The sequence below is a fragment of the Anastrepha ludens genome, chromosome 6, assembly GCF_028408465.1.
Source record: "Anastrepha ludens isolate Willacy chromosome 6, idAnaLude1.1, whole genome shotgun sequence".
NCBI lineage: Eukaryota > Metazoa > Arthropoda > Insecta > Diptera > Tephritidae > Anastrepha > Anastrepha ludens.
This window is the reverse complement of record NC_071502.1, coordinates 126,423,492-126,441,108: the sequence shown is the minus strand read 5'-3', so window position 1 is coordinate 126,441,108 and position 17,617 is coordinate 126,423,492. Positions and strand designations below refer to the sequence as shown.

Below are 17,617 nucleotides of genomic sequence, written 5' to 3'. Positions count from 1 at the left end.
CTCACTGTTGGTGCGAATGGCAATTCAGTTCCGCCGTTCTTTTTATTTCCAAGAAAGAACATGCGATCAACTTTTTTGGACAATGTTTCTCCTGGTACTGCTGGATTTGCGAATGAGGAGTTTGTCTGATACATTCGTCTTTTCATCATGTTCGTGAAACCATCAAAGGATCATCCGGTGCTGCTGTTGATGGACAACCACGTTTCGCACATGTCGGTGGAAGCTCTCGACATTGCAGCTGCAAACGGTGTCCATATCTTGTTTTTTCCGCCGCACTGCAGCCACCGTCTACAGCCACTGGATATGTCCGTATTTGGACCAGTGAAGACTTATTAAAAGCAACATGTTCCCGTTGGCAAAAAAACAATGCAAATAAGGTAAGAAAACAAAATATGATTTGTGTTATGATTGTTGTTCTAGTTTTCGTGTTTTTTTCAACAGGTTTTGGAAATTCGACACATTGCTGGGCTTGTGTGCGCTACATTGGATTTGGCTTAACGCCAAAAATAATTAAGGCGGTCTTCGCAGCAACGGGCATTTCTCCATTCAATCCCGACATCTTCACAGACGCCGATTTTGTTCAAACTGTTGCACAAAATGAGGAACAAGTTGCTTTTGATGCTGGAATCACTGAAGATGACCAGCGACGTATCGTTTTGAACAATACCATGGATATAGGACGCGAAAAAGAGGTGCTATCATCCGAAACCTCTACCTCACAGTCCCTATCTCTAATGCCATTGGTGACCAGCAGTTCATCGGTTTTGGATGAGATTGGTCCTCTTCAGACCGCTGCTCCAAAAAAGCCTTCGAATCGTGGACGAAAGCCGATGCAAAGTGCTGAACTGACCTCTCCTGAAAATCGTGCTGTTTTGAAGGAAAAGGCAGCAGTCAAAGGGGCGAAGAAGCCAACACCAAAGAAGGCAACAACGAAGAGAGCAACACCATCACGAGCGGCCAAGCGCGTCAATCCAACATCACCACCATCTGATGAAGAAACAGATTTTTGCATCATTTGCCTCAGAAATTGACCGCTGCCAACTCGATCAATTGCAATGTATGCAAGCGTCCAGTTCATTTGAAGTGCGCCAACATGCAGGCAAGTTATTTCACTTGCAAATACTGCGAAAGTGACGTGGACGACGACGGGGAATATTTCGATGACGATGATGAATAAAAATCGTTGTCGTTTATGGTCATTGAAGGCCATTTTCTTTTGTATTTTTCATTATTTTTGCTATTGAAGGCCATTTTCTTTCGTATTTTTCATTATTTTTGCCATTGAAGGCCTTTATAATAAATAAATCATTAAATCACAACAATTGGTGTGACATTCCTTTCATATTTTCTCATTTTCAGTGAATTTCTTGAGGTGCGTCACAACTGGGCCACATTTTTTTCGGCCTAAAAAAAGGTATCCTGAATAAATTTCTTCCAAAATTTTTTGCGTAACTCAAATAAATATACTTTCTTTGGAAAAAAGTTGCGTTTGGTTAATATTTACATGTTAAACTTCTTAATTTTTCATTTTCCGAAAAATTTTAATTTTTTTCAAAACCCGCGTCACAACTGGGCCCAGTCCCCTACTTTTGTACAACGTTTAAAATACGCCAAGGCGCCTTTAGGTGAATACGATACAAGAATAATAAATTTTGCTTCTTCCAAAAACCACTACTTTATTTTTCGCGATTTTGACAATCAACTGATGTCACGAGTTATAATAGTATAAAAAGGAAGAGAAATTACCTGGTTGTAAATATTCAGTGAATGGCTTGCTAATATTGTAATTCGAAGATTTAAATTAAGCAAGCTAATGAAAACGCGAGTTAAATTGTGAAAGCACGAATTATAACAATACCTCCAAATGCAATCATGTTGTTTGCGATGACGTTTTGGCAAGAAAGTATGTGCGTGTAATTTCTGGTGTTTGGTAGTTTCCATTGCTTTTGCTTACTGTTCAGACTAACGAAATCGTGGGGATCATTCGAATACAAAAAATGGTCCATTAACGTTCCAAAACGCATTTGTACATGTTATTTGAAAACTAATTTCAAAAACAAACAAAAAACAAAAATATGGCGGCATAATTATGCACAATTTTCAAATTAAAATGTAAATAAACATTTCATTTTGCCATTCTCCAAGTCAAGACAAATAAAAAGATCAAATCCGCTTCTCTACGGTTATCACCTTAGATAGCACAAGAATGATAGAATAACGATAGCGCCTTTCGATTTCGCCGTGTCGTAAGAGCCCATGAACAAACAAGCAAAAGGAAGGAGGAGCACGCACCAGCCCACTCGGCTACGGCGGCCGCCTGCATTTGGATGCTTTATATAAATTTGTGATTTCACAATTTAACACACGGCACTTCGTTTTCATTAGTTTAAGTAGATTAAACCTCACAAATAACAAAACTACCAAGCCATTCACTGAGCTTACACAAACAGGGAATTTTCCCTACTTTTGTCTATTTTTTTCGTTTGTTTGTATTGCGAACTGAGCTGACGTCAAACTTGTCAAAATCGCGGAAAATAAAGTAACTGTTTTTAATGGCGCCACCGTAGATACGCAATTCGTCTTGTAAGATAGCGGTATATCAATATACTACCTTGATATCTTGGCAACTTTACACTAAGCGGGCAATGCGGACATAATGCTATGTTCACACGCGCGTATTGCGCTCTCTAAATCATTCACAAATTACCTTGAATGTAATTCGCAATCTTAATTCCCACTTGTTTCGCAGCTGTCCTTTTTTATTTTGTTCTTTGCTGCTACTACTATTTGCTCTAATGATAGACCAGAAAAGGGAGTTAAAGCAAAGATTTTACCTTATTTCACAGCGAAGTTTGTATTAATTTATTCCTTCCATTTTCCAGCAATAAAAAATGCCACCAAATGGCAGCAATTGTTAGAATATGCATTTGCTTCAATAGCTGCAAATGCTCCGCATGGCGGTGGAATAGTTCCTCAAGTGAAAATTTGGTCTCTTCCATAATTCTTGAAGTATTCAGCGACCTCCTTGGCATAATAATTTTTTGGTCCCATTATTAAAATTTAAATTTTTCGGGTTATTCTCTTTATTTACTCTTCGTTTTAGATTGGTAGCTAAACTCTATAAATTTCCCATAAAAATGAGAGAAGATAACGATTTGTTTTTGTAAGGTAGTTGAGTCTTCATAGCCGATTGGTTGGTGCGTGACTACCACTCAAGTCTCCGCGCGTGAAACATCAAATGATAGAAAAAGTTTTTTCTAATAGCGGTCGCCCCTCGGCAGGCAATGGCAAACCTCCGAGTGTATTTCTGCCACAAAAAATGGTTCTCGTAAAAATTATCTGGCGTTCGGAGTCGTCTTAAAACTGTAGGTCCCTCCATTTGTCGGACACATCAGGACGCATGTCACAAATAGAAGTCCTTCGGCCAAATAGAAGTTCGGCCAAATTCCCAAAAGGGTGTAGCGCCAGTTATATATAAGATACTTCTTTTTATATCTTATAGCATTCCAAGAGTTTTTCAGCGATTTCTATTAAGGTATATATTGAAATTTTTCATTTAACTTGGATATTAATCATTTACCTATTCTTTTATTCAGCGAGCAAAAAGCTAAACAACAAAAGGGCCATTATATTCTATGTACATATGGAGTATTTTAAATAGCTGCAAAGCATAACCAATTATCGCCTATTAGATTGGGCCGTTATGAATGTTGTTCTACAAGTGCACAAAATAAATATATAAATATGTTGAATTTCCAGGGAATACGTGGGTCAGAAAACAAGTTCCGGAAAAAGCATTGGTATTAGTCTCATCAAAAATTAAATTTGACGATGAGAAAAAACCGAACGCGTTAAGTTAAATACATTTGATGAATATCACGACTTTCACTGTCAATTGTGTTAATTGTATAATTAATGTTAACGTTCTAATATTTTTGAAATATTAATATTCTTACAATTCCGATGAAGGGATCTGCTGAGCACAACGTGTGTGGAGTTCCATAAACGCATACGTATTCATGGATGCAGCATGTGTCGATAATGTCATGAGGTGTATTTATGTGCTATGATAAGCAAAAGAGCGCAGCAAGTTCTCAAAACCAGCATGAGCAATGCTAAAGTTGATGATCCGGGCAGGCAGCAGATTTATCAGAGCTGAGAATCTTAAAGTGTTTTAGCCAGAATCGGAGGGTTAAAAAGCACATATTTTAAACTAATGTCAACAGGATTATAATGTTATCATCGAAAAAAATATAAAGTTGAATACGTGATTTAAAATTTTCAACCTACTATTCAGAATACACAAACAAGTCCACAACTCCAAACATAATACTATCCAGTTATGAACAATATATTGTATTTAAACGCTCACAGAGCAAAGTTATCAGAATGAAAAATTAAACTACACCGACAGCACATTTTCAGAACCTGCAATCCAACCAGTTGAAATTATTAATTAAATTACATTGGAGACGCCACTCTCCTCCAACAACATATATTTATAATGGTGCCAGTGATCTACCAATCTGATGTACAGTTTTTAATATTGCAGATTTATATATAAAAAGAAAAACTGGGATTTATGAATAGAACATTTAAGTATTTATGTAAGTAGGAGATGTAAAATATTGGTTTATAATTGTTGTTGTTGTAGCAGCTAACTAAACCCTGTCAGTGCGACGTAGTTCGTCTTCGTCTAACTATTAGTTGACAATCCTACTATCAGGTTTATAATATCTGACGAATAAATCGAAAAACTACGAAAAATGCAATTAGAGATATAAGGCATATTCTTAACGCACGATACGACAGTAAGATCTCATCAATACTGAATAATTTAAAATAATTAAATGTCATAATTTTTTCCCCAAAAGGGAGTATATTTTTAATATTAAGAGCGGAGCTCTCCCAAATTTTTTGAGTGATAGATCTACGCTAGGGGCGAAAAAGTAAATACTAAATAATTAAAAAAAAACTTTTTTTATTCATTTATTTATTAACAAATAAATTATACTAAAATGATTTTTTTGCTAATTGTTAACAAAATAATTTTAAAACGAAGTTACTAGTTGAGATGGGCATAGTAACCAGCATAGCGGTTTGTAAAAACCAGCGAGTAGCCTGAAAACCATTTACAATAGCAACGGAATATATTATTATAAAGTGAAAGGCAGTAGGGTAGTGAGTACGAGCTTCATATGTACGTATAGCAAGACAGGAAAACATATACATAATCTGCAAAATAACATCCAAATCAGGACAAGGTAAAGTAACTGCGGGTATTGTGGTATACCCATTTTATTTTCGTCTATAAAATCGTTAAATTTTATTTGATTTGAATGAAAATTTATCAATAATATGCTACCGTTATTAAGTTCAAAGAAACCTAGCTTCAAAAGCATTAGAGCCGCGAGTTTCAGAAGTATTTAAGAAAGTACTGCAAAAGACGGAAACAAGCCCTTGAAGAAATTGGCGGGTAATGTGGGATACCTTATTCTGGTAATGTGGTATGTGGTATAGTATACCACATTACCCGCATATGATGCCTTTAATAATAAGTCAGTTACTTTTGATTGATAACTAAAATTTTATTGCGAACCATTTAAAAAAGAATTATGAACTGAATTATTGAACAAAAATATTTTAAACTTCAATTGACAAAAAACGCAACAATAAAATTCATAACACTTGTAAGAGTATTACTTACAAGAATCGCAAAGAAAAATAGCACTTCGATTGGGAATACACTTTTAGTGGGCCCAAATTTGTTCGCATTGCAGACAAGAGGTCCAAGGCTTCATTATTATATCCTCCCCATAAATTTTGCCACAGTAGTTGCAAGAGGATTCTTTTGTTGGTGGAACATCTGGAAACTCCTCTTCACTGTCACTTGAATGGAGTCAACAAGCGATTTGGTAGAAATATTTTTTTTATTAGAGGGGTTTGGGGATGGATTAACCGGAGAATTGCGTTTTCTGTTAAGGGGTTACGCCACTCTAGCTACTGTAAAAAAAGCAGTTTTTTAAGGATTTTTTTTACATTGAAAGAAAGGTGCTAGGAAAAAACTTTTTAAGTATATTATTAAGCATGTATTTAAGTGTAATTACAAATATTTTTATTGAAAAATATTACAAAATGGCGCCTTTGGAGTGAATCTCTGAACGCGCCCTGCGAAAAAGGCACTTCACGGAACGCAGTACAACTGACGTAAATGTCCACCTAAACCAAATTAAAAAAATTCTTCTCAATCGACGTGAGTATAGCTGTAGAAATACGTACGGGATTTTAGAAATATTGAAATTTGTGTATTTTGCAGATGTTTGAAGTCAAAAGTAGAATTTTTCATCTAAAATGGAACCGTTAATTGTTTACAAAAATTTTTCTAATTAATTAATAAAAAAATCCGTACGTATTTCAGTGCCGAATAATGTTCTAAAGATCCTTATACAATTGTTTGTGTTATGCTGCGAGCAGTTTTGAAAAATCACGTTTTGAGATAAACACGGTTTAAATTTGAAATAGTCGTGTCAGAGACGTCAGAGGCGCTCGCGCAAAAGTACGAAATATTAGAGATAAACATTTTTTTCACGCATAGGACTTTTTGTTTTATATTCTAAAGAGTTTAAAGCATCTTTTAAGCAAAAAAAAAAAATTTCGATATTTTGAAAATCCTAGAGTGACCTAACCCCTTAATGCTTTCAATGCTCTGTAACAAATTACACTTATAAGGCGAAGTTGCTAAAACAGTTGCCTTTGTTTTCCGGCCTTTCGGATTAGGTTGAGGATCTCGTAGCTTTGGTGGTGGAGATATTTCCCAGGGAGTAACGAGTCCTCGGCTTGTGCTTGCTTCTATAAACAAATTAAATAGCGTTCCTATAATTTCCATAGATTTTATTGCGAAACTTATGAATTTCAGGCTCAATTTAGATGGTTGATGCACCTGGGGTTTCTTCTGTCGTTGAATTTATAGTTTCAACTGGATCCTCTGAGAAGACAATATATCTAGCAAGATTTTTTATACTTAAAACTGAATTGTACCTGATGATGATGAGTTCCCAGCTATAAAATCTGCATCTGTGAAAATACATATGTTTGTCAAACGGATAAATCCCCGTGGCTTTAAAACCATTTATTGCAATTTGTCCAGTTTGAACCCTGCGATATCAAAATGTGTAACTTCTCTGCCCTGTTCACGCATAAATCGTCTTATTTCGTCATTATAGTACTTCTTAAAAGGTCCCATAAAAGACTTATCCAACGGTTAAAGTTTGTGTGTTGAATGGGGTGACAAAGAAAGAATAGTCACATTGTGTTCGCGAGCTAGATCAATAACTTCTATATTGCGTGTGTGGCTATAATGCCCATCTAATATAAGAAGCAGAGGTTCAGACGGAGATGGTTTCGTTACGCTTAAAAATGCCTGAAACATTTCGTGAAGATGGGAATCTAAACCCATCAAGACAAATGGCACGCCGAGTTTGAGCCAGGGGGAGCGTCTTTCATTAGAAGAGGGTTATGGTTTTTTCGTGGAAAGATGAAAAATGGTGGTACGAAACCACCTCCTGCGCTCATGCAAGTGATGACTGTAACAAGCGATCCTCGCTGAGCTGAAGTCATTGTTCCAATCTGTTTTTTTCCTTTCCGAGCGATTATTTGTGCCTGCTGCGAAGGAACTACTGATCAATCGTCGGGGTGTTTCATTGACGCATGGAAACTCTCTTTCATTACGCCCTTCTTTAAGAGTGGCAATAAAAATGACGTTAGAAATTATAGACCTATTTCTAAGCTGTCGACTATCTCCAAAATTTTTGAGCATGCGGTCTATGCAAAGCTGAGTTTTGCCGTTAAATCTTTAATTTGCCCTAATCAGCATGGGTTTATTGCTAACAGATCTACAGTATCTAATCTGGCCGTTTTTAGTGAATACTGCATTGATTCTTTCTCCGCTGGCTTCCAGGTCGACTGTATTTACACCGACTTTTCGAAAGCCTTCGACAAAGTTTCTCATAGAATCTTAGTTAAAAAATTAGCTAGTATTGGCTTTCATTCTACATTTCTGCAATGGATAAACTCTTATTTGAGCAATAGACGCTGTGTTGTAACAATCGATGGTATTTCATCTACTTCCTTTGCTGCCATCTCAGGTGTTCCGCAAGGAAGTATCTTGGGACCGCTTTTATTTGTGTTATTTATTAATGACATCAAAAGTTGTTTCACATTTGCTAAATTTTTGCTTTATGCTGATGACCTTAAGATCTTCTCAGCGATCAAGACGCAAGAGGATGCCATTAAACTTCAAGCCGATATGAATAGGCTTTATTTCTGGTGCCAGAATTCACGACTTTCGCTGAACTTATCTAAGTGCTTCCAAATATCGTACTCTAAAACATCTAATATTTTGTGCACTAAGTACAGGATCTCGGCATGTGTCCTGCAGTGTGTTAGTGAGTTTAAGGACCTTGGCGTCATCTTCGATAACAAATTCTCTTTTAATAACCATATAAATTATATTAATATACTTCTAAATCTTTTTCGATGTTGGGCTTCGTCAGACGGAACGCCACTAAGTTCTCTGATCCCTATACCATTAAGTTACTGTATACATCTTTTGTTAGATCTCACTTAGAATATGCTGCTTTTATTTGGAGACCTTATAGTCAGCAAGCTATTAATAGAATCGAACGTGTGCAAAAAATATTTCTCAAATATGCCCTTCGGTCCCTGAATTTTATTGATCCCATGCCATCATATTCTGCTCGTCTCATGCTTATAAGTCTCAAGTCCTTAGAGATTCGTAGGACTATACTGTGTCTGTCTTTTACTCATAATATTATTACTGGAGTAATTGATTGTCCCTACTTATTGGAAAGGATTCGATTTAATGTTCCCCAGCGATCTCTTAGGAACTTCTACCCTTATTATGGGGGAAACTTTAAAACTACGTATGCCAGCAATGCTCCCATTACTCGTGCTTTACGGGAATTAAATGCCGTTCATAATGATGTTCTTCTTGATTTCTCGCTTTCAAGAACAGCACTTTTAAATCTTTTGAATTCTATATTATAGTTAGTTAGTAGCTAGTATAGTTTTTAAATACATACTACATATTTGTAGCTTAATCTAAGCAACTTTTGTATCATAGTCTGTAAGGATTGTAATTCATAGACTTAAATAAATAAATAAAAAATATTCCGGTTTCGTCAACGTTCCAGATACGAGTTGGCGGAAAGTTATGTTTTGCGTGTTCTTCTTCCAGCAATTTGAAAAATATATCAACAACAAACTCAGAACATTTCGGTGTCGATTACAAAAACCTTTTAATCAATCCTTGCCAGCGCACTCTTTAATAACGTAGAACTTATTGGGAATGTTGTTTCTTGTGGCAATTTGATAACACAATGACCGCAAGTCTGCGCGTGTTAGTCCCCAGTACCTTGACTCCGTTTCTAGTAAATATTTAACTAAGTCATTTTCAATTTCCGCTGTTAAAATCGGAGCCCGGCCAAGTTCAGTTGTCAACAGCTCCTCGATGGATTTCTCGCTTCTTGACATACTCTGCAGAGTGGTATGGGGACACTAAAAGTCTTGGAAGCCAAGAGAATACCCATTTCACCTTTTCTAACCGCTTGGATAGTTTTTTCATATCCTCTGCTTTCCATTTTCGTATGTCACCTTTCTTCGGCGTTTTTTTGATCGAGAGGGTAATATGGTACACTATACTACTTTAGCCGCCTTTACCTATACCACAATAGCCCAAATATACAAAAATATTGCTTATATGCTTCACTAGTATTAAACTCACTTATTACTTCCCGATGAATAAATGCAGTTTAAAGCACAGGATTTTAATTTGCCAGAAATTTTCCACTGAGCACAAAAAATGCCAACCACACGACCACGCGATTTTTTTACAACTGTATGCCTTGTAAAACACAAATCAAATCCCGCTTTCTTAAGATTCAGAGAATGCCGAAATATCTAACTTGGTCCCGTTATTTCCACGTCTTTAGTTTTCGAATAAAGCTGGTATACCACATTGCCCACCTATACCACAATACCCTCAGTTACTCTAACTAGTTAAACACACGTTTACTAACGGATGCCTGGGTAATGATCAGATCGTCAGTGTTTTACTGACAGATCGTTTAATGTTCTCATTGTTTCAGAAATTATCTGACAGAAGATCAGGCTCAAAGCGGAATAACAAGTTCACATAAGGTTATTCGACGACATGAAAATAAAAAATTAGTTAAATTACCCACAAATAATTACTTTTTTCGTTTTAAAATTTAATTTTCTCAATACCAGGATATGAAGATTTTAACTTTTTGATTTCAAAAACACTGAAAAAGGGTTGAGTCATTACACTCATACACCCCGATAAACAACCTTGGTCGAATATAAACCGTGCTTGCTTTTAAGATGAACACGCAGAATTAAGAATGCAAGAAACAATTAAATATCCTTTCAAAATTTAAAATTTTTCTGAAATAACTGATTTTGACAAAAAATTAATTTGGAATATGATTAATTTCAAACATAGATCGTAATTAAGAGTTAAATCAAAATCTTTAATTCCTAAATTTAGTGAAAATATTGATTTAATCAAAAAACAAAGTTGCAATTTTTCCGAATCCACCTCAAATACAACATTCAGAAAGTTGGGACAAGTATCCGTTTTATAACTTTTTTTAGTAATTAATCGCATATAATTCCGGTTTTAAATTGTTTTCTATTTGTAACTCATATTATGTTAGTGGTAACAAATTTAATTTGGAAAGTAGCTTAGACACTTTTTCTATTCGGAAGGAATTTCTACAGAACCACTGTTAATGTCATCGATAATGTCATGAGGCGGCCTTCCGTCAACGGTGCAACCAACACTTTGCGCCGTTCCCAAAATTTCTTTACAAGTGCCTTCTATATTGCGAGCCATTGACCTAGGTCTCATTGTTCTTGCTATTGAAAGGATGTCGTCAAATGTAACGTTGCCACTGTGCTTAACTGTGAAAAAATATAGTAAATAAAACGCTCTTCGAAAAATTACACACATTTTACTGTTTTTCTGCTTCTTCCTGTCACGCGGAGGTTCTTTAAGGGCCTTAATAATTAGTGAAGCGGCTGATGGAACCACTGAAATAGCAGCCTGACGGTTTTGAATGGTCAAACAAACTGTAATTTTAAGACCTTTCCAGTCTCCAGTGGCTTTAGCAATATCGTCTCCAACTTTTTTCGGCGACTGAAATAAAAAGTCTAGTTCACATCAAGACATTAATAATCGGCCACAACATACCAAACCCAGTGGACCAATTTTAGGAGCCAGGGAAGATGTAGCTCCAACCTCTCCACCGACGCATCGCAAATAAACTAAAACAAGTGATACAGTAACTTCTTCGAATCTTCACTGAATTGAAAAATTTACCTAATTTAATCTCCGTAGGATCGAATTTTGGCGGCATTGTTGGTTTTGTACACACAAAGCAATCTGAAAATGAAAGGATTTAGTATATAAAAACAGATAAATATTTAACATCCAAAAGACACATACACCCAACGACAAGGCTTGAGGTAAAAGGACGGCAGTTGGGTTTTGGCCGGCACGGTTGCAATTACAAAATCCGCTTCAAGCACAACACCCATCAAGCACAAGCCAATCTCAAAAATGGTGCTTTCACTCTTTGAAATGTTTTTTATATAACTTATAGGCAAACTCTACACGATCAATAATTTGTTTTTTAAATTAATTATAATCTTTTTTATTTAAACAATTGTATTTTCTAACAAATACAAGTTATTTTTAGATTAAATTAGTTTATGTCAAAAGAGTTTAGGGAATTTCACTTATTATATTCCTTCATCACTCTAGAAATTGGTGAATTAGAAATATAGGTATACTGTTTTCACAGAATGGAACTAAAAAAAGGTTTCAACGACTAAAACTGTATTCAATAATAAACGCCTCTTTAACTCGGCTATATACAATATATATAATTTTCGCTTATACCCATTTAATGTGAGTTTAACCGAGCCCCTCCTCCTATTTTTGTTGTGCGTGTTGACGCCTTTCCACAAATGAAATCGCCTACCGCTTTATGCCACCTTCGGATGACAGATAGTATTTTTATTCAATAGTATTTTATTGAACTGCCGAAGGGGATCCGCTAGTACAAAAAACCGTTTATATCATTTGTTGTTTAATGCCCGGATACTTCCGAATGGTAATCACGCATTAGCACATTCGGCTACTCCGGCTGCCTCTCTGTCATATAATACGTTCACATATTAATAGATTATCTACTTTTTCATGCTTAACTCCCAATCCGTAATTAAAAAGCGAATTATCCATAAAAAATTTCTGTCACGAAATCTGAGATTATAAAATAAACCTAGATTATTACCATACTTTTTTACATACAATCCTGTGTTTTCTGTGTTATAGATAATTATTTTTACGGATATAAAGGCAAGCGATGGCCGTCGTAGCCGAATGAGTGGTGCGTGACTAACATTCGGAATTCACAGAGAGAACGTAGGTTCGAATCTCGGTGAAACACTAAAATGAAGAAAAAGTTTCTACTAGTGGTCACCATTCGGCAGGCAATGGCAAACCTCCGAATGTACTTCTGCCACGAAAAAGCCCTCATAAAAAGTATCTGCCGTTCGGAGTCGGCTTGAAACTGTAGATCCCTCCATTTGTGGAACAACATCAAGTCTGCACCTATTTTGGGTGCTTGGCCGAGCTCCTCCTCCTATTTGTGGTGTGCGTCTTGGTGTTGTTCTACAAATGTAGGGACCTACAGGGACTTATCTTATATATAAAATAAAGTCAACTTTTTGTGTGTGTTCGCTAACCGGCCGTGTCTTTGCAGCGAATTAAACCAAACTTACACACATTGTTAAGTAGGTATTGAAGATGGTTTACGTATAGTTTGGATGCCTATTGGTGGATAGGGCTCGAGATATAGGTCAAAACGTGGACCCAGGTAACCTTCGGATGTGTATGTACATAATGGATATCAAATGGAAGCTGTGGGTGAATGCTTTAGTTCAGAGTATTTTTCATGCCGCTCCGTGACTAGGGTCTAGAGATAGAGACCAAAACGTGGAGCCTAGAATGTGTTTGTACAATATCGATATCAAATTAAAGCTGTTGATGAATGCTTTAGTACAGAGTATTTTTCATGCCGCTCCGTGACTGGGGTCTCGAGATATAGGTCAAAACGTGGACCCGGGTAACCTTTGGTCGTGTGATGTACAATATGGGTATCAAATGATAGCTGTTGCTAAGTGCTTTAATACGAAATAGAAAAACAAAAACTATTGTTTATGCCAAAGCGCTTGAATAAAGAAATAAATAATATGAAAACCATATATTTTCTGTTCTAAACCATATCTATTCTATTTTAGTGTGCCCAGCGAAGCGGGCCGGGTTTGCTAGTATATGTATATAAAGAGAAACGTCAAAGTAAAAACTAAATAAAGAGGACGCCGACAAAGAAAACAGGTTTTTATGCATAATTCTAATAAAATTTTTATTAAGTATTATTAATTATGCATTCATGTAACAGAAAAAAGCATATTTCTATAAACGCTTTGTGCAGTTATTACTTATTATATTATAGTGGCAGCGTAGTGCTGCCATTTTTTGAAACCTCAGTAAACGTCATTCAATTTAATTATTTAATTAGCTATTCCTTCTCCTTGTATATTCTTCATATCGTGAATAATAATTAATCAAACGATAAAGTCCAAAATATACCACCAAAGCGATTTCTAAGAAGAAAAACCTTTCAAGTATTGACAGCCGATTGTCAATTTTGGGGGTAATCTACCATATGTCGACTAATTTTGTGGTTTTATTGCTAATTACTGCATATGTGAATGTACTTATAGTCAACCTAAAATGCACTTTATCACAAAACGAGACTTATATCTTTAAAATAAGGATAAGATGTGAAAAATGTAGAGCAACTGATACAATCTCATTAAATTCGAATAGAAGTGATATAAAATGATTTCTATTCAGAGAAAATTATGGGATATTGCGGCAGATCCCAAATACAAATTTACAGGTAAGTTAAAAGCACGTGAAATTTGAATGAGTGTTACATCAGCCGCTTGACTAATTTGCTTGATGGCTTTCGAAGCATTGTTTGCGCCATTTTTACACAATGTATTGACCGGATACACTATCTTGATTACTCATTCAAGTGTTTCGTGGACAAGAGCAGGGTTGTGCCATTTCTTCTCTTTGCTTAAGGCTATCATTTAAATCACATGTGAGTATCGGATTCTTCTTCGCAAATTGTGATATTTTATATATAATTTGATGGATAATACGGATCAGCAATACTCGAACAAGTTTAACGCGAAATGAATCTTAAATTTGTGAATTTCATAGTTGGTTGCAGCATAAAATGAAAAAATTTATTTGTGGTATTAAAGTTGAACGCCAGGCTTTTTCATGAACTATATTAGTAGTGCTTGACGTCAATGAACGTGCTATTTAAAAGCCTAATGATAAAACGAAATCTCAGAAATTTTAATAGTAGACTAGTATTACTATTTTTCGGTACTATTAGTAAAATACGACGCTATACATTTCTCAGTTCTATAATTTTGAATTATTGGTTAAGTATGTAGATATGTATGTACACAGTAAAATGTCTACAAATACATTTTTCAATTCGGCGTGGCTAAGTCAAAATGTAAACATGAATAATGAGCGTATTTATCTATCTGCATTAAATTTGGATTGTGATCAGAAATAGCTTAATTTACGAGGATGGATTTTACTCTGAATTTATAATTTTTAGATATTTTTTTGGGACGCGGTAGTCTAATATCTGGGAAAAATGGCCGAAATGGATGATCATCATTTTGAGACTGGCGACTCTGGGGCATCTCAAACATATCCGATGCAATGCTCAGCTTTACGCAAAAATGGATTTGTTATGCTAAAAGGACGGCCGTGCAAGATAGTTGAGATGTCTACCTCAAAAACTGGAAAACATGGTCATGCTAAAGTTCATATGGTAGGCATCGATATATTTACAAATAAAAAGTAAGTTAAACAGAATTGTATAAATCGACGAATTTTATAAATAAATTCTTTTTAAAAACAGATATGAAGATATCTGCCCCTCGACCCATAACATGGATGTACCACACGTAAAACGAGAGGATTATCAGTTGACTGATATAAGCGATGACGGTTTTCTCACTTTGATGTCAGATAACGGTGAAATTCGTGAGGATTTAAAAGTACCAGAGGGCGACCTTGGAAACTCCCTAAGATCTGACTTCGACAACGGAAAGGATCTTCTAGTAAGTAATAAATTATATTACAGCAAATATAATGTTGAGGAAATAATTTTAACACATTGTTTAATCTTTGCAGTGTACAGTCCTTAAATCATGTGGTGAAGAATGTGTAATCGCTCTCAAAACCAATACCGCTCTGGACAAGTAAACATCCCTATTACGTCTGACTTTATCTACCTGCAGATTTCTGTTGAATTTACGTTAAAAGTAAATTAAAACTAATACTGTAGTAGTGTAACTACACTATTATGGATAAGTTAAATCAACTCATTTGACTGCAATTACTTCAGAAAAAAATGTTAAGTAATAGAAACAGAAATTTGAAGCGTATAGGATAAAGAGTTGAGAACAAAAACAGATTTTCGCCAATAAATTTTTTTTTACATTAATAATCTTTTTTTATTTAATACTAGTTATCAAGAAATAGTGCATAGGTATATTGTATTAACGCGTTATGAGAAAGGCAATATTCAAGGCTAGTTCGATATTCATCAAGTGATTAAAAAATTAGCGGTGTTTTTACTTGCTTTCTTCCGACCTTAACAAATATCTTTTCTGGAACTAGCCAAGCAAAAGAAAATAAATCACTATAAGGATGCTAGCTTGTGCTTTGTTACTTGAATTTCAAATATTCTCTTATTGATAAATACATACATATATGCAAGCTTATTAGCATCTTAATAGTTCTTATTCAAGGAAAGTAGTATATGGTATTAAAAACGCAGTTCAATGAATTCAGTCAAAAGAAATAATGTGGACGCATTACTACACGTTAATTAAGAAGGCCCGTCGTGATATTCATTTGGCGCATTCGAACGGCCCAGCCCAGTTGTATATGTCAATTAATGCAACTATTTCAGCAAACTTCAAAAAATATGACATAAATGGAAATGGTTTTTTGAGTTGGCTCGTACAATTGAAATAGTAATAATCCGTTTTTTTTTTTTCAAGGCGAGAATTGGACAACTTTGGTTTCTGTTGGTTATATGTTTCCCTTATAAAAATTTAGAGATGAAACTGTAAATGAATATATTAAGCAAAAAAAAAAAATGATTCGGAAAGTCATCTTAAATTATGAAAATGTTTGAATTTGATATAATATGTTAAATATAATGTGTTTACTTAATGAATGAATTAACTTAAAGGGTCTTTAAGTTCCTGATTTCCCTAGTTCAGTTTTGAGCAGAAATCTGTTCGGTTCATTTCTGATAGTGTACGACGAAAGGCAATCGCCCTGCGAAAATTCGAAAGGTTGGCACTTAATCATTACTGATTAACGCGACTAACAAATATTGCATATTAGTTTCAAAGATTTGGAACACTAACAACTAGGATCCGTTTACGTGTATTTTTAATGGCTTGGTAGTATTGTAATTTGTGAGATTTAAATTAATCAAACTAATGAAAACAGAATGTCGTGTGTTAAATTGAGAGAGCACAAATTAATATAAAGACTCCGTTTTTATGCGGAAGACGCCATGACAAAAAGTGTGTGTGTGTACAATTTTTTGTGTGCGGTTGTGTCCAGTGTTTTCACCATCTCTTCTTCTTCACAAACAAGTAATTCCCATTCCTTTTGCTTGTTTATTCATGTGCTCTTACGACATGGCGAATTCGGAAGGCGCACTCGTGTATTCTATCATTCTTATTCTTGATATACCATTACCTTCCAATGCGAATTGAATGGTATTGGTGGCGCCTTTCCAAAACAGTTACTTTATTTTCCGCGATCTCGACAAGTATGACGTCCGCTCTCTTTACAATACAATACGTTGGTTTTGTATTGCGAAAGGAGCTGACGTCAGACTTGTCAAAATCGCAAAAAATGAAATAACTGTTTTTAATGGCGCCACCTAAGATACTAAATCTTCCTTGGGCTCCGACGGTACAGCGAATCCGGAATGTGCTACCATGTATTGTATCATCCTTGCATTCGCCATGCCGAAATGCCCAAAAACTGGCAAAAATTACAACTTTTTAAAGAAGAATGATTTCGTATTGCGAAAATTTTTATCGAAGGTGTTTTTTATTGCATCAAATTGAAATCAGAAAATAAATGGAATTCTAACTGAGTCAATTCAAATATACTCTTAACTTTTCGGCAAAAGTTTGAAAGTAGAAAAAAGGCTAAGTTTAACCAAGTTGTTCTAAAAAACGAATCTGCGTCTCCATCTCGAAGTTATGGTCGCAACCACCATCTACGACTGCGACAATACTTTCACTGTGGCACCACGGGATGTTTTACACGTCACGTTAATCAAATGCATTGCCGCACCGGACTCAACAGTATAAT

The 17,617-nt window shown here is 35.4% G+C and overlaps 2 protein-coding genes across 2 annotated transcripts; one reads left to right on the top strand and one right to left on the bottom strand.

The window, feature by feature from the left end:
- Positions 1 to 10,712: 10,712 nt before the first annotated feature.
- On the bottom strand, positions 10,713 to 11,592 carry LOC128866018 (60S ribosomal protein L12). The gene is made up of 5 exons (XM_054106474.1): positions 11,549 to 11,592; positions 11,423 to 11,485; positions 11,294 to 11,367; positions 11,059 to 11,239; positions 10,713 to 11,004 (listed from the first exon to the last, which is right to left on the bottom strand). The coding sequence occupies exons 2-5, from the start codon at positions 11,457 to 11,459 to the stop codon at positions 10,799 to 10,801; spliced, it is 498 nt and encodes a 165-aa protein (XP_053962449.1). The 5' UTR covers positions 11,460 to 11,485; positions 11,549 to 11,592; the 3' UTR covers positions 10,713 to 10,798.
- A 2,581-nt stretch (positions 11,593 to 14,173) lies between these two features.
- Positions 14,174 to 15,716, top strand: LOC128866611 (eukaryotic translation initiation factor 5A). The gene is made up of 4 exons (XM_054107479.1): positions 14,174 to 14,279; positions 14,817 to 15,064; positions 15,126 to 15,327; positions 15,401 to 15,716. Exons 2-4 carry the CDS (start codon positions 14,856 to 14,858, stop codon positions 15,470 to 15,472), a joined length of 483 nt encoding a protein of 160 aa, XP_053963454.1. The 5' UTR covers positions 14,174 to 14,279; positions 14,817 to 14,855; the 3' UTR covers positions 15,473 to 15,716.
- The last annotated feature ends 1,901 nt before the right edge of the window (positions 15,717 to 17,617 follow it).